Genomic DNA, 20188 nt, shown 5'->3' with positions numbered 1-20188 from the left:
ACGGCCCCCGAGGGCGGAGCGGGGCAGGGCCGCGGCTTCTTCAGCCCCCGCCGGCCGCGGCGGTGCCGTCGTGAGATGGCGGCGGGGGCCGGGCTGCTGCGGGCGCTGGGCCTCGCTGCCCTGCTGCTCCCCGCCGTGCCCCGAGGGCCTCCCGGCAGTGCTGAGCGCCGCTGCTTCTGCCAGGTGGGCCGGGACCCCCGGTTTAGGGGTGTCTGAGGTGTTGGGGGGCTGCTCTGTGTGCCTGCTGCTTTGTTGGGTTCCCCCCTTGGCAGCGCCTCAGGGGGGTGTTGGGGTATGGGGGCGCGTCTGTCTTGGCCACCCGGGTGGCTCCTGAGGGGTGTTTGGGGGTTTTGTGGTGGTTTGGGGGTTTTGTGAAGCTGTGGTGGTTGGGAGCCGCCTCATCCTTTCTGCTGGGGGTCTGTGTTATCATCTTTCTGCTATACGGGCTGTGGGAGGTGTGCCCAGGGTTCAGCATCTGCTTGGGGTTCAGCCTCTCCCAGGGTGAAATCTCCTTGCTGGTGTGCTGCTGCTCAGCCTGGTTTGCCTCCTGCTGATGTGTGGTAATGACAGAAACGTGTGTTCTCCACTGTGAGACCACCCCAGGCAGCTTAACTTGGGGGTGCAGGTGTTGTGCAGGTGCCTCTTGACTTAGTTTTGCCTGAGCACGCTTGCAAGATCGAGGAGCAAAAGTGGTACAGCGTGCTTCATTTTTATTCTCCTTTAATAACCAGAGCTGTAAAGTCTGCTGTTGTAAAGTCTGCCCTTACTGTGTTCAAGTCCCAGTGCTTAAACGTGAGTCAGAAGTGGAGAGTGGCAAAAGAAAACGTGCAGTTGTGCACTTGGCTTTGGCTGCTGGGTGGCTCTTGACACCTCAATTTTCTATGGAAAAGGGAGGTGAGATCTGCTGATAGAGCACTGAGATGTGTGCTTTTCCGTGCTTTATCTCTAGGGCTTTTGCTCGTGTGTTTCCTGTTTGACAGAGAGGCTTGTCTGGTAAGGATCGAAGTCTGAGTCAAGTGTGTGGTATGGCAGGAGAAGCCCTCGCCACTGCAGGAGCTGGCACTGGTGTGTTAATGGCTCTCAGGCTTTTTTCTTTGGGTAGGAGGAACTGGCACGGTACTTCATACTCCAGCACCCTCCTTATTTATGGAGTAGTAAGGTTTAAGTAGGTTTAAGTTCTCAATACGTGTGTTGACAATCTCTCCTGTTGCCTTTAGGAAGCGTGTTACATAGGGTGGAATGCCTCAGCCTTACTAACCACTTAACCTATTAAAAACACACCTGAGGGCTGTCTTGTTTGTGTTTTTAAATAATTTGCTGATCATTTATAGCATATGGCTGGTGGATTTTATTTACCACCAAAGAAAATACAGGGCAAACCTTAAATGGTTCTACCTTTCTACGTTTGTATGCTTGAAGGCAAGGGTGTAGTGTCTGGTTTCCTCCTCTGGACCATCTCTTGCCGCCTTCTGGGCTGTCAGATTAAGAAATGTGATGGAAACCTTGATGAAGGGTACGTAGAAGGGCTCTGATTTGTCTCTCAGCCCATGTTGGGCTGCTTTTGAGTGTTCTTGCTCTAGCAGCATTTCAGGTGCTGGCAGAAGTGGGTCGTAATTCTGGAACAAGCGTTTCACTCTTCTATTGTGGAGCTTGGTGCTATTAAGAGCAATGCTCAAGTGCTTTTTTTTTTTTTTTTAAAAAGAAACTTTAGTTCTTCATTTGCTCATGTTGCTAACCAGTCCTGAAACTTTCATTGCGAACATCCAGCTGCTATTAGAAACACCGAAGTTTCACACCCTGTTCCTGCTTTCTGATCTGTCTCATTAGCACCGATTAACTCTTCACAGGAATTCCCTCTATCTTCAGCCAGCTTATCCCCCACCCAGCTCAACGTGTTCCCTGCTGATCGATGCTTTAGTCAGCTGTGAATCAATTCTCCGTATTCCTGGTAATTATTGCTCATTCTTTGTTTACAGACTGACGAAGCCGTGCTAAGGCTGTGCTGCAGGTGCTTGGCAGACAGGGATTTTGATTGTGGGCTGGCAGAATTTGTGGTCTGGCAGAGCTCAGGTTTCCTTTTGGGGTGTTTCTGTGGTCAGCAGGCTGTCATTAGGGGTGCGTGTGGGCACGGTGAGCTGCCTCCTCGTTACCTGAACAGATTTTCAAGCCACTCCTGCATTCTTGTCAAATTGGTGCTCGCCTACCAGCCTTGGGGGCAGGAATTTGTACCTGGCACCCTTCTGATCCCTGTGGGGTGGCTCAGGAGGCAGAGAGCAGGACCTGCAGATCCTCCTTGGCCAGCAGGGGCTTGCAGGTGTCACTTGGTGGCTTCTGTGGTTTAACATCCTTCTGAGGCTCCCGTGTGAGATCAGCTTCCTTCTTTTTTGGGGTGGAAGATGGGGTGACAGCGAGGAAGCTCCTGTGGGGGCACCAGGGGGCTGGTTTGGCTTGGAAAAGGCAGCTGCTGGTGGAGTTACGGGTTAAAAGCAGCTCATTTTCTCCCCCACTGTGGTGTTCCCTTCCCTGTGCTCTGTTCTAGCCACAAGTGGGAGATGCAAAAAAGATCTTTGCCCTCTTCCCTGCCCAGCTGGGCAATAGGTGATGGCATACGGGTCAGGGAGAGGGCTTACAGCAAGTAAAGGAAGCCCTAAAACTGCAGCCCAGGAGCATTCCGGTGGCACTGAAGGAACCAGAAAGAGGTGAGGAGACCAAACCCAGCGGCAGCAGCGTGCGGAGGGAGCGGACTGGCAGGATCCCAGGATGGAGGCGAAGGAAGACGAAGCCAAGGCCCAGCCCCAGGATTAAGCAGAGCCCACGTGCGGCTGTTTCCATGCTGCGTTGTGCACCCAAGGCGGGCACATCAGTGGTGAGGGATCACAGAGGGCCGGCCAAATGCCTTCCTCGCTGCTTACTCAGCAGCCCGAGCCCTTGGTGTACGCGTCTGTCCCGGCGGCTCCGTCACATCTCCTCCCTGGGGACAATCCCAGCCCTGCCCCTCGCCTCCTGCCAGGCTCTGCCGCCCCGTCCGGGTGGAGCAAAACCCGTGGTGGGTTGGGCTGTGCCACCAGGCCGAGCTTTCTTTTAGGAACTTGGGGTACAGAGCAGGAAGATCCCCAGAAGATGGATGCAGATCTCCAAAGGTGACCCCCAGCCGCTCCTGAGCACGATGAGAGCGTTCATGGGGCTTCACCCCCAATTATAATGGGTTGGTGCTGGTCGGCAGACCTAGCAAAGTCAGCCCTGGTGCAATCAGGACGTGCCAGCCCTTTCAGGCTCGGATATCACCTCTTGGAGGTGATCACTGCCATCCCCTCGCAGTGCTGAACGCCTGACGTGGCTGTGCAGGGCGGCTGGAGACCCTGCAGATCTTTTTGGAGGCTTCTTTTAGGCCGGCTGAAGCTTGACCCAATCTGTAATCTGCCTTCCTCAAAGGCTGTCAGGCTTCCAGGAAACACAAGGAGATGTGTGGCTTTTTTTTTTTTTGTTTTGGTTGCTTGGCCGTCTTCGTTTTGAAACAGCTTCGAGTTGGGTAACTGGATTAGCAAACGGGTGCTGGTTTTATTTTGATGGGAGTGATTTCGGCTGCTGGAAAGTTTAATTGCTGCGCTGCTAATCTTCAGTTTCATTGCCTTGCAAAACACCCGACAGAATACAGCACCTGCGTGGGGCTGAGGTGCTGGGCAGTGAACACAAGAAGCAGAGTTGAGCCTCCAAATCCTGGTGCCTCGGCACAATTTGCTCAGGTGGAGAAGGGCACGGTGGCACTGATGGATTTCCCTTCTCTCCCAATCCAACCAGGGTGGCTTAGTCTAAAACAACTGATTTTTTGGGGAAGCTGAGCTTTTATTTCCCCCCCCAACAGTCCCACAAAGGAGCAGGAAGAAACCTTGCACGTTCCTTTAAGGTGGTGCTGTGTGTTTAACCCAGGCTGCTGTTTTTTTTTCCCCTCCCTCTTACCCGGTTATCTGGGCTCTCCGGGTGTGCGTCAGGCCCTGGGCTTCACGTTTCTCACGTCGCTCTCTTTCCTCTGCACACCATCATTTATTTTGCCCTTATTCCTTGCAGGCTCGTTTGCTACACTTCACAGGAGCTGCATCCAGGCTCATTCTGCTCGCCCCTGCTTCCAGCTTGCTTTTGGGTGTGCGGGGAGATGGCAGGGATTGGGCAAACCCCCCCTGGAACGGTGTAGTTTGAAGTACATTATTTTTGTGCTGGCTGATACCAAGATATTGTAAGCTTCTGGGACAGAAGCAGCGAGAGGATTTCTCATCGTGAACATCCCATACTTCATAAATCAACAATCCCAATTTAAATCAACCGCTGTGGTCTTAAAACCCCCAATTTATCTGATGCTGGCAGGGGGCAGCATCCAGGGAAAATCCCCGGCGTGCTGCTGAGAGGGAACAAGCAGTGAGCTCGCTTCTGGCCGCGGTGATTTCCCCGAGTACGAGTCAGAGGGTGGCAGGGGAAGCAAACCTCCTTCTGCCTTGTGCAACGCCCTCATCCAGACAATAACCTACGTGTCAGAAAGCCATAGCTGAATTCGTGTTGCTTTCTTTTTCCTTCTTCGGGGCTTACACGCTGCTTGTTGTGTTTTGGGATGATGCAAGAAGCGTTGGCTTCCTGCATCAGATTTACAGCAGATGTTTTCCTGCCGAAAAGCTTTCAGAGGCAAGGGGGGAGCCTGCTGCGGGCGCTGTGGTGCTGATTAAATCCACCAAATGGTCATGGTGCTGTTGGTTGGCAGCAGGGACTTTTCTTGACTGCCTTAATCTTTGTTGCCAGATCTAGCAAGCTGGTTCTTGCTGGATTTTGTCTTGATAAAAACCTCTGATTTCTGTGACTGTATCTGATGTGTGGTCAAGGACAGGGGGTTTTCCTGCAGGTGACACAGCCTGGCTGAATGCCTGCCATCTCTGCTCTCTAACAAGAGTTCCTGGTGCCAATTAATCTGTCATCAGTAAGTGTTAAGATACCTACGTGTGTTAGGGGAAAAATATTTCTAAATAAGCTGCTTATCCCCGGGTGCCGATCCTGAAGGATGCATCAGAAGGAATTCTCTGCCAGTTCAGCACAGTCAGGTTTAATGTTGTTTAATTCAGGTTGGACTTAATTGGATGGCTCACTGATAAAAGGAAAGACAATTCTGAATTGTTTTATTGTCTTAAACAGTACTGACCGACTTGTTCCTCTTTGATTTTTTTCATGTCCAACAGGTTACTGGTCATATAGATGATTGCACCTGTGACGTGGAAACCATTGATGCCTTCAACAACTACAAGCTTTTTCCTAGGCTGAACGAACTCCTGGAGAGTGATTATTTTAGATACTACAAAGTAAGTTTCTCATATGAGAAATGTCTGAATATTTCTTGTTTATTTCGTGTGCTTTTTTAAAAAAAAAAAAAAAAAAAACTGATTTCAACATCAGTAACTTTCACAGATACCCCATTTCAATCTTGATCTTTACAAATGCAGACAGCAAGTCTGATTTCTGCTATCAGGAGAATCTTAATGTGATACAACTTTCATATCCAATAAGTTGCATAATTTTAAAGAGATTCTTATGCATTTTTTCCTCTAAAGAACTTAGGCAGTAGATCAATGAAATGTGCCCTTCTGTTGAATTAGGGCTCAAACATGTTAACGACTGGGGATCCAAATTGCAAAATGAGGATATTCTTCATGTCTTCTACCAACATGGAAAGCCTGGTTTAGTTATCAAACAGATTAATTAATTGCTGTTACTGCAGGACCACTGTTATTAGATGCAATCTCACTGAATGTGAGCAGAATCTATTTGACCAAATGTGGTTTTTTGGGTGTGGCTGGGTTATGGGGCAGAATTTTACCTGCTGAATATAGATATTAAACAACTCTTTCCATTTTTTTTAAAGTATTCACTCTGCTGTGCAAACAGCTTAAGAAGCTTCCAACTTCACTGCCCCACAGATTAGAACAGGTCCATATAAAATTATCGGTGTAGAGCTGCCTCTCCCTACTTTCCCCCATCTCCCTCCCTTCCCCAAGCTTCCTGGTGGAAACACCAGAAGAAATAATAGGATGAAAAGCACAACCCATACTGATAACACGGATATGAGCAATAGCAAACAATCTGGTAAACACCAAGGAGTTATTTGTTCCCATCAAGCCCAGAAGTCTTGCACACCAACAGGCCTGGAGCACAGGGCTTTCCAGCAGAAGAGCTGCACGCTGGCCACAAGAGGATGACAGCAAGGCTCCAGCACACCTTCCTACCCCTCTGACAGAGAGGCACGCTGTAGCCATAAGATCTCCAACACAAGGAGACAAAATCAATGGGTAGCAAACTTCCCTAAGAATCACCAAGGATGAAGTGAGCAATGTTCTGAGGCCAAAGATTGCTCCCAGCGAACAGTTTGCCACTGCTCAACAACAGCATCAGGGTGTGATTAGGAATCAGTGGCCCGTTTCTTGTCTTTGTTGCCACAAACAGCCTTGGCCATGTGCATGGGTACAAACCTCTTGTGTGAGAGATGGGTGAATGTGCATGATAGACTGAAATCAAGTCTTCATTTAAAATGAGTGACACCTTCTGTTTCTACTTGTACTGCAGAACTTGGCCTTGCACTAGATTTTTTCACTAGAAGCCTTGCAGTGAGACACCAAAGATATGAGTTGTTAAGCCGTGGTGTGGAAGAAATGTGTAACAGCTTATGTTGTTTGTAGGTAAACCTAAAGAAGCCTTGTCCTTTTTGGAATGACAACAGCCACTGTGGAATACGAGACTGTGCTGTAAAACCCTGCCCAACTGTAAGTAAAGAATCCATCCGCTTCACTGTTTTCTTTATTTGACCTTCCATGAACAGAAAAACTTGTCCTAGCCCTTATTTTGGGTATTAACGAAATGATCTGGGGACAAATCCTCTTACCCTGTTAAATGCCAGGATATTCACCCTGTTAGCTGTGCTGTCACTTGCTGTTTTGCCTGACAAATTCAGCCAGGCCCTTTCCAGCGGGCTCTATACATTAAATGGCTCTTCCAGAGTCCTCTGCTCCCAGCAGAAAAGCAGACACCCTTACCACTGCATCCTGGACAGGAGGGTTTTCTTCTCTGAGCTAAAAGAAAGCCTCTTGACTGCAGGTACCTGCCTGAAAAGAAGGGGAAGAGAAAGCGAGTGAATCAGTGTGGTTGCTGGGTTGATGGACGTGGTAGAAATGCCACCCAGACTGGCTCTGTGGGCTGGCACCCAGCAACAGGCTCTTGCAGTCTTGTTCTGGGATCTCCAGAGCAGTTTGTGTGCTAGTGGTGCACAGGGGTGTGCCATGCTGCTGGGACAGTGGAAGACCAGCAGTGCTCTCGATGGAGGAGGTCTCCTGACACTATTTGCATGCATTTACCAAGTGATTGTAGCTTATTTTTATGTACAATTTAAAGTATAATGTGGTGAAACAGATGTCTGTCCCTCTCACGTGGTAACTCTGTGAAACCTGGTATAGTGAAACTGTTGGCTTGGCTGAAAAAAAATCTGAGGTGATATGACACCTTGAAATCTGGTATAGGTGTGTGTGAACATTATGTTATATAAATTCTGATGTGGATATTAAATTAATTCGTCTTATTCTCTTCTCCCTTGAACTGCCCTTCAAATAAGTCTCCTTTGCTTCACTTGTCTTGAAAAAGCACCTACTCTGGAAGAAAATGGGATGATTTTTTTCCTTGTTAAGAATTTAAGCAAAATTTAGGGTTACTTTTTTTTTTACTAAACCTTTTTTACTTAATGATGATGACAATGTGAAAGATTAATGTTATAATTACATTACTATTACCTAAAAGTTCTTATTTTAAGATTTCACTGTAGTTTTAATTATTTTAACCAGGATCCATTTCATTCTGAAAGCAACAACAAAAAAAGCTCTTATGTTGCTCAATTTTCTTTCCCTTTGCTACTTGCTATCATGGTACTTTCAAATTGTACCATCACAGAGAAACATTGCCCTGTAATGCTCAAGTGGTGTTTTTTTGCCTTCCTACTGATGGAAGAAACAGAAGTTGAGAAGAACTTAGGGACCTCTTGTCTTGTGCATGCTGCTCAGGTTGTGTTGGGCTGGGAATAAAACTCAATACCTGAAGAGAAGCATCTGGGCATCACCCAAAGACAGGATGCCAGACGTCAGCTCCTCTGAAGTTTGTTGGATTCCTCAGCCTTGTGCTTGGCTGAGCAAAACACAACCTGATGTAGCAGCTGTAAAAGGCTGCTGACCTTCTGAGGAGGGTTGTGAAAAATCAGAATAAACCACCAAGAATATTGCTTAACTTTAGCCTGCAAACGAGCCAGAAAATGGCTATGTTGTAATGTTGTAAGCTAATCTGGGTGCACTGAATATTTACTAAATTCTAGCCACCTTCCCAATCTTTTTCAAACAAATTGAAAGGCTACACCAGCCTCACATGTAGCACGTGCTCAATTTTGTCTTTCAGGATGAAGTTCCTAATGGAATCAGATCTGCAAGTTACAAGGTAGGCTGGTGCACGCAGTGCTGCTGCTTATGGGACCAATTTGTCACTGCAACTGATAAAAATGAGCTGTATTTGTTGAGATGCACCTTGTGGCTAAATTTTTTGTCCTATTCAAATGTTTGGCATGTTGTAGAACCTTTGAGGTCGTCATCCTGAAGTCAGGTATTTCCCCTCCACAAATGCAGGGCAGTTTAGGAGACTTCTGCAAGACCCCAGGCACAGCTAAGCACAAAATGTTCCTGTGGCAGTGTCAGAATCTGCTACGAGTCCCTGCAACAATCATCTCAATTGCATCAACCTCTGCAGACATCCTGTGGAAATAGAGGGTGGAATGAATCATAAAGATGTTTCTGATGCTTAAACTGTTAGTGCACTAAAGGCAAAATTATAACATCAGGAAAAATGTGTTTTAATTCATTCCTGCTCCTTTCCTCTTCAACCCAGTACTCAGAAGAAGCCAGTAACCATGCTGAGGAATGTGAAGAGGCCAACAGACTTGGAGCTGTTGATGAATCCTTGAGGTTTGATGACTTTTTGATCATAGAATGGTTTGGGTTGGAAGGGACCTTAAAGAAAAGGTCCATGGGCAGGGACACCCCCCTAGATCAGGCTGCCCCCAGCCCCATCCAGCCTGGCCTTGGGCACTGCCAGGGTTGGGGCAGCCACAGCTCCTCTGGGCAACCTGTTCCAGTGCCTGTCCACCCTCTGAATAAAGAATTTCTTCCAAATATCAAATCTAAACCTACCCTCTTTAGTATAAAGCCATCACTCCTTGCCCTATCACCACACCCCCTGACACGGAGCCCGTCCCCAGCTCTCCTGCAGCCCCTTTAGGCCCTGGCAGGCTGCTGTGAGGTCTCCCCAGAGCCTTCTCTTCTCCAGGCTGAACACCCCCAGCTCCCTCAGCCTGTCCCCACAGCAGAGGGGCTCCAGCCCCTTGATCATCTTTCTGGCTTCCTCTTGACTTGTTCTAATATTTCCATGCCCTTGTGCTGGGGGCCCAGAGCTGAGCACAGTGCTCTGTGTAGGGTCTCACGAGAGCCCCCACCTTGATTTTCCATGATCCTTACTTGTCTCGGAGGAACCCTTGTGCTGATGCTCCTTCTGATGGCCTTTCTCCTTTCCTTGCAGCAAGGAAACCCAGCGGGCGATGCTCCAGTGGACACAGCACGATGACTCCTCAGACAGCTTCTGTGAAGCTGATGGTATGTGGACCTGCTTGATCTGACGAGTCTTGTAACGAGATTTAAGCAGTGTAATTTCTCTGCAGAACCATCAGGCCCATGTGTAGTGTTTCAGCAAGCCTCCATGCTATTTCTTCTCTCTCCTCCTTCCCTCTCTCCTGCCCTCAGTGTCTTGAAAAGACGAGGCGAATATTTCTGAACAGCTTCATTGTTGGTCAGGGTCTCTCGGGGCTTGGCAAGTTAGCAGCTTGGGTGGAGCATGCTCAGAGTTTGCTGTGCCATCTGTGGTCTTCAATGCTGATGGCTCTGAAGGCCAGAGAGCTGCATCCTGCTGCATTGATGCACAGCAAATACAATTCACCTGCCTGCTTGGAGAGGAATGAGCTGGTCTCCCTGCTGGTGAGACCACTAAATGTGTAAAGGGGTGGCAGGTTTAGCCCTGGAAGATGTAATTTGCCTTTAGAAGCTTTTGTCACTGACCCAGCACTCTGCTTCACAGACATCCACTCTCCTGACGCAGAGTACGTGGATTTACTCCTGAATCCTGAGCGCTACACGGGCTACAAAGGCCCAGATGCCTGGAAGATTTGGAACAGTATTTATGAAGAAAACTGCTTCAAGTAGGTGCTTTGGGACACAGGTGCCCCAGGTCGTCAGGCACAATGCTGACTTTTTGGAGGGGCTGCATGTGCTACAGCTGCTCCGTTAATCCCCGTCCTCCTGTCTTTGCTGCACTGCTTGTGCACTGTGGGCTGTCAGAGCACGGGACAAGCCATGTGGCTACCCCATGAACCCCTGTTTGCTGTTTATTCTAGAGAAAAAAAAAAAACAGGCAAACTTCTCTCTATCCCTTTCCTGTTGGAGCAAAACTGAAGCACAGGAGGATTTCTGAGATCTCCTTAGGCTATTTAACTGCAGAGAAGTAGTTTCTTCTGTGTTTCTGCACAGCAAGGAGACAGTCAACTATTTACTTTCCTTTTTTTTTTTTTCCTCTTAGACCTCAAAATGTAAAAAGACCTTTGGCGTCTGGTCGAGGTGAGTCACTTATCTTGCTAAGTGGTTTGGTAGTGTGCTGATCTGAGCTACAGAAGCAGCAAATGCTATGTAAGCTACTTCTCCTGAATGATAAATATTTTATAGTTCTTGATCAAGTCTAGAATTCAATGGCTAATTCAAGGGCACCTGGAAGGATGGCTCTCTAGCATCCAACACGGAGAAAAAAGTCTGATTATGCATTCCTGGAAGATATGTGGGTTTGGGAGAGGCTGGGAACAGGACTGAACCCTGGGTTCTTTCTTGGTCCCTGGTTTTTGTACTTAGCAATGTATCATCCTTTCATCTATGAGAGACCAAAATGAGACCCTGGCAGGGTTGTTCCTCTGCGAATCAATTTAGTAAGAGAAACTCTGCCTTAGAAATTAAGACTAAATGATGTAAATTAACATAGGGAAGGATTTCAGGAGCATACCAAGAGCTTCTTGCCCAAGGTTGCTAAGACTCCATGTCTCCTGATATCCCATCTTGCCCAGACATCTAGAACATCAGCCTCTCTCCCCCCTTCCCCCAGGGAAGGATTGCTGTCCTGCAGGTGAAGAAGCAAGAGGACATGAAAACAGGATCTAATCTGATACCTGTCAGAGCTGATGCAAGTGACTAGTGCACTGCAGGAAGCAGGGGTAGGGTCTTTGAGCAGTCTCATTGTTTGTGCTTTAGAGTTTAATTTTGGTCTTGTGTAACTGATCTCCTCTCTTCTCTCCTCCCCCATTCATGCTTTTCTCATCAGGAGATGATGGAGGTGAGTGGCACTCTGTTTTTACTGATAACAGAAGCAAATGTGAAGTCTTTATCATGTTGTCATGAGCTGTACCATTAGGTAACGCACCTGGTTAGCAGAACCATTTTTCAGTTAAAATCAGGAGCTGTCCAAAATCTCATGTTCAGGCCGTGGGCCCTGGAGCTATTTGCTCCCTGCAGTGTTGGGCCTGTGTATGTGACATTTTCCCTGTCTCCAAACTACCTCCAAATTGTTTTTGTTCTCCAGATTATTCTCAAGCAAGTAGCAGGGATTAATGTGCAACACTGTTTTATGTGACTGTACACACTTAGTTGTGCTTTTTTGTATTTTTCTAATAAAAATATCCCTCTCCTTACCCTCACCAGAGAAGAACAGCAATCTGTGGTCCTCGTTTCCCCCTAGATCATGGTGTTCTGCATTGCTTTTGCTTCCCACCAGCTGCGATAGGTGGGAAAAAGACTTTTTTGTTTGGTGCCACCACGCTCTGTTAGTGGCATCACTCGGTGGGGAGGAAAGTTTTGTGTTCTTCTAACATCCCTCTTTGTGCTTCTGCAAACTGGAGCGAGCAGAATTCCTCTGGGGTCTGGCCCAGAGGTGGTTTCAGGGCAGCAGGCATGGCCATGGGGACAGCCCTCCCTGGCTGCAGGGGGTGTCCAGCCCTGTCCTGTCAGCATGTCATCCTGCTGTCCTCTGAAAGCTGTGTCCAGAGAAGTAGTTTAAAATAACATTATTTGTTAAAGCCCTCCTGCGAGGTGTGCCTCAAACTGATGTGCTCCTTTTCCTTTTGTTTCCAGGGCATATGTTTTACAAGTGGCTGAAAGGTAAGCCTTTTTCTAACAGTCCTTTTTTCTAAACTTGGTTGCTTTTCTTGGGACGAATGCGAAATGGCTGGGAAGGGGGTGGGAGCTGCTTGCCACTCTCAGGTTGGGTTAGATTTCTGTCTGACAGCCAGGAGAGAAAAATTCAAATGTACTGTATGCTTTCAGTATCTTAAAATGCCCATTTCTTCTCAGGTGTCTGCATAGAGAAGCGTGCTTTCTACAAACTCATTTCTGGTCTCCACGCAAGCATCAACATTCACTTGAGCGCCAGGTACCTCTTACAAGGTAACTGCCACTTTCTGCCTTGCCCCTTCTGTGTCAGCTCTAAATTGACACTGGTGTACGCTTTGTGGCTCAGCTAAACACCGTTTGCAGCCCATTCCAGCAGGGTTCAGGCCTACTTCTGTGCTCTTCCTCTCTCTCCCTCAGCACACAGCTTGTGTAACAAAATCAGGAATGCGGTTACCGCGTGCCTTCAGGTCTGAAAATGGCTGGACTGTGTGCGCTGCACCGAGGCTTCCAGCACGTATGCCTTTTATTCTTCCTCCAAGGTTATTTTGGAGTGGGTTTCTAATTGCATATCAAGGCTGTCTCTTGCGAGCCTGTTTTTTATGACAGTCAGTTTAGCAACAATCTCACCTAGACTGTGAAATGCCTGGCTGCGCTTTTCCAGGACTCTTGAGCCATTTCCATTTTTTTTTTTTGCACGCCTTTGTCCACAAGTAAGGATCTAAATTTCAGTGCTGAGGTTGGAAATCTAGGGCGATGTGAAAACATGATTTACGTGTCTCGCATGGCCAAGGAATGTGGCGTGTTGTTCATGCAGTGTGGGATGCAGGCTCTGACTGACTTCCTGAAGGATTTAGTCACACTAGTTTACTGTAGTATCTGTAGACAAAGTCTACCAGCTTTATTCTACTAAAGCTTACAGAAATCAAGTACAGAAGACTGTGATAGCTGTTAGAATTTGGATAACTGATTTTAATTTTAAGTAATCGTATTCAAGTGTCTACAGCCTACCTACACCTCGCCTTGATGTAAGCTAGACAATGTTAGAGCTGAGAAGGTAATGAGAAACATCAAAGGCAGGAGATGAGTTGGAACTCTGCAGGGAAGATTAGGAAAATAAGGTGGCTACAGAGAGCAAAATAAGTGTCTTTGGCTTGCGTAGAAAGGGCTAGTTCCTGTTGGTGAAAGGCTACAGAAGATCTCTGCTCTGAGGAGCTGGTCCTTAGCTCAGCTTGAATCCTTGCAGAGATTCCTGTCTGAGGCACCATGATCTTGCAGAGAGCCTGCCTCAGCTCGGAGTTAGGGAAGAGTCCTTTCCTGCTACCCTGGTTATCAGTGATTTAGAAGATTCTCTGAAGTTTCTTTCCCCTTTTATTTTTCTTCTCATTTTTACATGTCGGCAACTGTATTATCTCTTACTTCCACTACATGCTCTATTTAGTCTTAAGCACACAATAGGACAGGCAAGCAGAAACATTCTTTGTGAGAGCTTGATAATAGGAAATAGAGATCAATCTCCTCTGATCCTTGGTTACTTTTTTTCTTTTCACGTTTCCCCAGTAGAAGGAATGTTCTTAAGGTTTCTGGGCTCATTAGGGAGCCTTTCAACCTCTGACTCCCCTGTTGTTTCCCAGCACAACGTGATCAGGAGGCCTCTGCAGATGCTTGGAGCAAAGCAGGGAGACTGCTTCTGAGTTCTGCAGCAAGTTGGTGGCTTTTGAGGACAGGAATAAAGGGATCTTCACAGCCTGCCTGGTACAGCCAGCCTGTCCTCTTCGTGTACACACAAATGCTGAACTAACTCCAGCTTACACAGAACTGCTTTCAGAAACAGGCAACTTAAATGTCAAGAAGCTCTTCAACTTGACTTGATTCTGCTTAAAACGAACAGCCTCCATTTTTAGCTTTGGCTTATACGCCTGGGACCTGCTTTAAACCAAGTGGCTAAAATGTGCAGGAGTTCTGCAGTTGTTAGGGTTTGGTTGAAAGCATGTCTCTCTTGAACAATTGGGGTTAGTGGAAGGGCTGTGACTGCTACAAAGCTTGGATCTCCTTGATTAGAGATATATTTCACCATTTGCTTGGGACAGTGGGAAGCAGTGAACTGGAACCATACCCATCCACCTCATTCCTTTGTTTTTTTTTGCTCTCAGATACATGGTCAGAGAAGAAATGGGGCCCCAATGTTACAGAGTTCCAGCAGAGATTTGATGAAGTCCTCACCAGAGGGGAAGGCCCCAGAAGACTCAAGAACCTCTATTTTCTCTACCTGATAGAGCTACGGGCCCTGTCCAAAGTGTTGCCATTCTTTGACCGCCCAGGTTTCCAGCTGTACACAGGGAACAAAAGTCACGATGCAGAAATCAAAAACCTGTTGCTGGAAATTCTCCATCTGGCCAAGTAATTACACTCAGTACCTGGGGAGAATGGCTCTTTCAACCCTGGCATCTCTTAACCTTTCACTTAAAGCGCCTAGAAAGGCAGGTTCTGGGTTCTTTCTTGCAGTGGGATAGCGTGATTTGGGTAGTATTGTTGGGATTGCATTGCTATCTGCATTCAAATAGCAAAACAGGCTAATTAAGCCCACAGTTTAATAGCCTAGGCAGCCTCTTGGGTTTAGCAGAATTGAATTTAATAACCACCTACATGTCAGCCCTGAAACCGGCTACCTGTTTGAGTCATCTGTGGAATACCAGTCCTGGCTTCATGTTTTTTGTCTAGAAAAAAAATCCTAAAGATGTTGGTAATAGAGGTTTGGACAGAGGTCTGAGGACAAGGTATGGAAGATACCAGAACCAGATGGAGTGGGTGTCTCCTAACATGATTGATGTTTGAATTTCTCTCTTCACACTCCCATGCCTTCAGTGCTTACGTCTGCTAGAAAACAGACTACAATTGCTTAGAAACCACAGAGCAATTGCTGAAAATGTCTCCAAGGTGAGATGCAAGTTAAAAACTGAAAGCCTCCAGGAGATCTAAGAAACAAACAGCTTGCACTTAAAATACATCTAGAGATGTTCAGCGTCTAACACCTATCAGTTTCACTCTCATACCTAACCAGAAACTTCTCTGAATCTGGATTTAAGTCACACAAACAAGCCATAGGGAGCTAAAACTCTTTTCATTCTATTTCAGGTCTTTTCCACTGCATTTTGATGAAAACTCATTCTTTGCAGGGAATAAAAAGGAAGCTGCTAAACTAAAGGTAAACTAAAGGTTGTCCAGCCCTTCCCTTTGGGGCACTTTCTCCCTAAACAGTATTTTATATGTGTGTCTAGAATAATGTTAGATCTGAACAGGACTCTGCTATGGTCAAGGTACTGGACCAGGTATTTCCAGTCCATTTTGGTTTTCTGGATGGTTTGGTACTCGTTGGAAGCTACAGGTTGTAGGGTGTACCTTGAGGAGAGTGGTCTGAGGAAGCATTTTAAGCTAAATTTGGTGAGACTTAGTTGGTAGAGTCCAGAATTAATACATTATTGGGTTTGAATTAATGAATTAATACATAGAAGTCCTAATTTGCATGTAAATGTGATCAACTTAAATGTCTTTTCCCCTAGGAGGAATTCAGGCTACACTTCAAGAACATTACCAGGATAATGGACTGTGTTGGCTGCTTCAAATGTCGCCTCTGGGGGAAGTTGCAGGTAAGCTTGGCCAGCAGTCTGGGGCATGCCTGGAAGCACCTCACTTGATGGGACTCTGCTCAAATGCAGCTCTTAAATCCCTTCAGCTCCCAGATACAGATCAGGGCTGCTTCATTTCTTACCAGGGTCCAGTCAGCAGGAAGCAGTGTGCTGCTGATTCCAGCAGCACGCTCTCTGGGCCATACAGGAGCTGTGTGTTGCCTCTGCAGCTGAAAACCTGCTGCAGCTGAGAGTCTGGGAGAGTGGAGAGGGTGTGCAGAGCCTCTGGCAAACATCTAGGGGTTCAGCAAGATCCGCACTGACCTCTGTGTGGTCAAACTTAGACAGGAAGCCTCTGTTGGGCAGCTCTGCTATCAAAATAAGTCTAAATAAACAGAACGTCCTGGCTCCGTTCTGCTTCCTTCTCTTCACTGTGCTCAGTGAAATCGAAGTCTTGCCCTGTGAAGTTGATGTCAACAGGAACCTTTGCAAACATGAAGAAGGGAAGTGAAGTTAAACTTGTGAGCCCCCTCCCCTGTATTAAATGATCTTGTTTGTCCTGCACAGACACAAGGCTTGGGCACGGTGCTGAAGATCCTGTTTTCTGAAAACCTGATAGGAAAGATACCTGAAAGCGGTCCTTCCTACGGATTCCGGCTGACAAGACAAGAAATTGTTGCACTATTTAATGCTTTTGGAAGGTTAGTGTGAGAATTTTTCTCCAATCTTACATGTGCTGCTGTGTTACATCCCATGTAAGCTTCACAGTTGACTTTCATCACTAGTATTGGTGTTAATTCCTGTTCTGATCATACTTTTTCATCAAACTCTCAAAGGTCAGAGGATGTTCATGTAGAAGTGCAACAGGTAGAACAACTTAAAACAAGTTATTTATATTTTTGTAAGGAATTCAAGGAAGTGCTTGAATTTAGATATAAAAACTTGGTTTTTAAGAAACTGTGACTCTGTCCTGCGAGCACACTGTCCCAAACAAAGGTTGCTCTTCTTACCTGTTCTATATCCACTTCAGACTCTCCTCCAAGCATCAAACTCCCACCAGTTTGTTCCCAGATCTGTCTGCAATCATTGCATTTGTCAGGAAGCCATCAGTGCAGCCCTGTGGGGAGCTGGGTTAGGTTTCTGGCAGGAAAGGATAACGAGGCATTTAGGGGAGAGGGGAGATTGCAAGAAGCTTTGGTTATACATTACCGCCTGGTGGTGTTGACAGACCTGGAGTTTCTGGCAATCAGGTTTGTAAAGGATTTTTCAGTCGATGTTGCTGCCAATGCTTAAAGCTCAGTGGTCCTGATTGTCTTCTGCAGTGTGAATTGGCAGCAATAGGGAGCCCCTAATGTGTATCAGTCAAAGCTGGAAAACCCCAAAAGCCCCTTATCCAGGGATGTTGTATTGCCTCCCCTCCTGAGCACAGCTGCTCTGCTCTCCTTAGATGAGAGGAGCTGGGATTGGTTCTGCCTTTATATTGCCATGTTGGCACAGCCTCTGGAAAAGTCTGCATGCAGGAGACCTCCAGACCCTCTGAAAGTCTGTTTTCAGAGGAAGCTGAGGGCTGGCAGGCAAAGAGCCTTTTTCTTTTCTTCCCCTTCCCCCTCTGCTGCCCTGCTAAAACTTTGCTCAGTGAGTTCTGCTGTGTGAAAAGACTGAAGGCGGGCAGCTTGTCTCTCAGCTCTGACTCCAACCTCACATCCTACCTCTGTGGGTTAGAAGAGCCTTTTAAAGCAGACCTGCATCTTTGCTTTTTGCTTAGAAGTGATTTGGGTTATTCAAAATATTCAAAACCTTCTTAAAAGAGAGGGCAGTGTTGGCTGGGGAGGGGGTGGACCTTATCCTCTGAGTCCAATCCAGCATTTCCTGCTGCCGATGCTCCAGGGGCAAAATGCATTCAGCAAGAAAATGAGGTAGGTGAGTGAAAAAAGCCTTTGGAAGAAACAAGCTTACACCACAAGGAGACTCAGCGACCTGCCTGCACAGCTGGTAATATTATGGTCTGCTTCTTGACCTCTAGTTAATGGGTTTGTCTGATCAGTGCTAAGCTCTGTAACATCCTGTTCCGCTGTGCCTCGGTAACAGAACCTCATGTCTGTTTGCTTTATAAAGAGTCTACAAAATTAGTTAGAGCCTGGCTGAACCAGAACCTTAATTTAGCTGAATTTCTAAATTCTCTCTTCCCAAGAGCTGCTTGAAGGTTTCCTTGATAGCAGTCCCTTTCTTGATTTTATCTTATTTTTTAAATTAAGTATGATGCGTATGTTGCTCTGATGTTTTTCTTTCCTTGTACATAGGGTTTCAACGAGTGTTAAAGAATTGGAAAACTTCAGGAACATCTTAAGGAATATGCAGTGAATTCACTAGAGAAAGGGACTGAAGTTTTATTGATCATGCCCTGGGTTCTTTAAAACCAGCCAAATGCCATAATTCCATGCCACTCCTGCCTGCTGCCAGGTGAAGACCACTTGCTGGGCCTCCTGTTCCGGAGCTGATTGTCTGCGAGCTGCTGATGCCAAACCTTTTGTACAAAAAAAAAATACTATTTTGTATAAAAGTGGGGACTACGTGTAAAGTTTATTTTATATATTGGGAGATCATTTTGAATAATTTCTTTAAATATTGCTGAATAAATTTGGGGAAAATTCTTTGTCTGTTCCATGTTTCTTCAGCCACCAGCAACCATGGTAGAAGGGTGTCCACCCTACAATGTTGTTCCAGGCCCCAGTGTTTGTTCCTAATGTGCCTTGACTCACACCTCAAGTCCCTGCAGGTTATTATTAGCCTGGTAGTGGTGTTCCTGTGTTCCCCACAACAAATAATGGGGTTTAGACAGAGCGAGGTGAGTTGCTGTAGCAGTTCTGACCTGCTGATTTGTGTCCTATGATGTTCTTTATCATCCTGTGCTGAGCAGGTGGCATTTCAGGGCGCTGCTGCAGGGGGAGCAGTGCTCCTTGTGCTGCACCAAGGGTGCTGGGAGCTGAAGCACACACAAAATTGCAGCATTGCACTGCAGGAAGCCTGCAACTTGCTATTTGGCCAGCCTTGGGCCTCGATTTTGGGTAAAAAAAAAGGTGGGAGAAGCAGCACAGGACCCTCTCCTGCTCCCTTACAGGAAACAAGGCTCCCTTGTTTCTGGCTCCCTTGCCAGAAACAAGTGGGGGGACCCTTTTGGCTTCCCCCAGCCCACTAAGCCCAGTTTGCCCTAATTTATCTCACGCTGGTAGCTGGGCAGGGCTAAAAAGGGAAAGGATGTACCTGCTGCACAGCTGCTGCTCCTCCGAGGCTGGTGTGAAACTGAATTTTGCTGCTCCAAGGACAAGAAGCTGGGGCAGTAGGACAGAGCTGCTGCCAGGCACAGCCCCAGCTCCCTGCCTGCACCTTGGTCCTACAACCAGCCCCATCCCATAACTCTGTGCTTTGTGACAGGGCCCAGGAGAGGCTCGTGGTTGGTGCTACCCAAGAATAAAGCCCAAAAACACACATGCAGGGGGGTGAGCGCTGATTTTGCCCCCTAAAAGGAGGCAGGCAGTGCTGCGTGCAGCTGCTGCAACCCAAAACAAGCCCAAGGCCGTGCTGATAAACCCGTGCCAGGGGTGTTAGGAAGCGAGGCAACGCAGAGCTGCTGGGCTTTGTTTTTTTGCCTCCTCCACAGCTCACAGCAGGTGCTGGAGGGGCTGCAGGTAGGGAGGGGAGCCTGAGATCCCCTGGGAATGCTGCGTGGGCACTCCTGCCTGGCCAGAGGCAGCTTTTTTAAGGAGCTAGGGGTGATTTTGTGGGGGAGCAGGCAGCCGGCCCCATGTCCTGTGCTGCCTCAACCCCCTCAGCCCCTCACCTGGGCCGGGCAGGCTGCAGGACCACGTCTGGAGCTGGGCTCTGGCAAGGCAGCACAGAAACTTTTTCCTTTTTTGTTTTTTTTTTTTTTTTATTTCAACATCGTAGTGCTTGGTTACAGTTTAGTGAAGAACAAATAGGTACATTCATCGGCCACAGCTTCCTGTTGCAGCCAGCAGCTGCCTGCCTGCGAAGCCAACACGCTGTTAAACCAGACCGAAAAAGAGAAAAGGAAAAAAAAAAAAAAGAAAAAGTTTAATGAAAGGCAACTATGCATTAAAAAAGTCATTGTACTTTTCTCAGCTATAAATTACTTCGGTAAAACACAAGCCCGACCCCACGGGGAGCAGTCAGAGCTCGGAAATTAATGGCCAGCCATACAAACGAGGGAAACCAAAACACTTTTTGCCAGTCACT

General features: G+C 47.1%; 1 protein-coding gene across 1 annotated transcript; it reads left to right on the top strand.

Annotated features, from left to right (window-relative positions):
• The first annotated feature begins 50 nt into the window (after positions 1–50).
• ERO1A (endoplasmic reticulum oxidoreductase 1 alpha) lies at positions 51–18585 on the top strand. The gene is made up of 15 exons (XM_082762154.1): positions 51–183; positions 5217–5336; positions 6708–6791; positions 8461–8499; positions 8944–9020; positions 9631–9704; positions 10183–10303; positions 10681–10739; positions 12273–12299; positions 12492–12584; positions 14462–14708; positions 15444–15513; positions 15869–15955; positions 16502–16635; positions 18235–18585. The coding sequence occupies exons 1-15, from the start codon at positions 76–78 to the stop codon at positions 18293–18295; spliced, it is 1401 nt and encodes a 466-aa protein (XP_082618280.1). The 5' UTR covers positions 51–75; the 3' UTR covers positions 18296–18585.
• The last annotated feature ends 1603 nt before the right edge of the window (positions 18586–20188 follow it).

Source organism: Aythya marila, assembly GCF_965140915.1.
Source record: "Aythya marila genome assembly, chromosome: 5".
NCBI lineage: Eukaryota > Metazoa > Chordata > Aves > Anseriformes > Anatidae > Aythya > Aythya marila.
The sequence above is the reverse complement of the archived record's forward strand: the minus strand, read 5'-3'. Positions and strand labels throughout refer to the sequence as shown.

Coding starts and splice junctions, on each gene's coding strand:
- ERO1A (XM_082762154.1), top strand. CDS start 76: ATGGCGGCGGGGGCCGGGCTGCTGCGGGCGCTGGGCCTCGCTGCCCTG. Junction 8,500..8,943: donor TCAGATCTGCAAGTTACAAG/GTAGGCTGGTGC, acceptor TCTTCAACCCAG/TACTCAGAAGAAGCCAGTAA. Junction 12,300..12,491: donor GTTTTACAAGTGGCTGAAAG/GTAAGCCTTTTT, acceptor ATTTCTTCTCAG/GTGTCTGCATAGAGAAGCGT.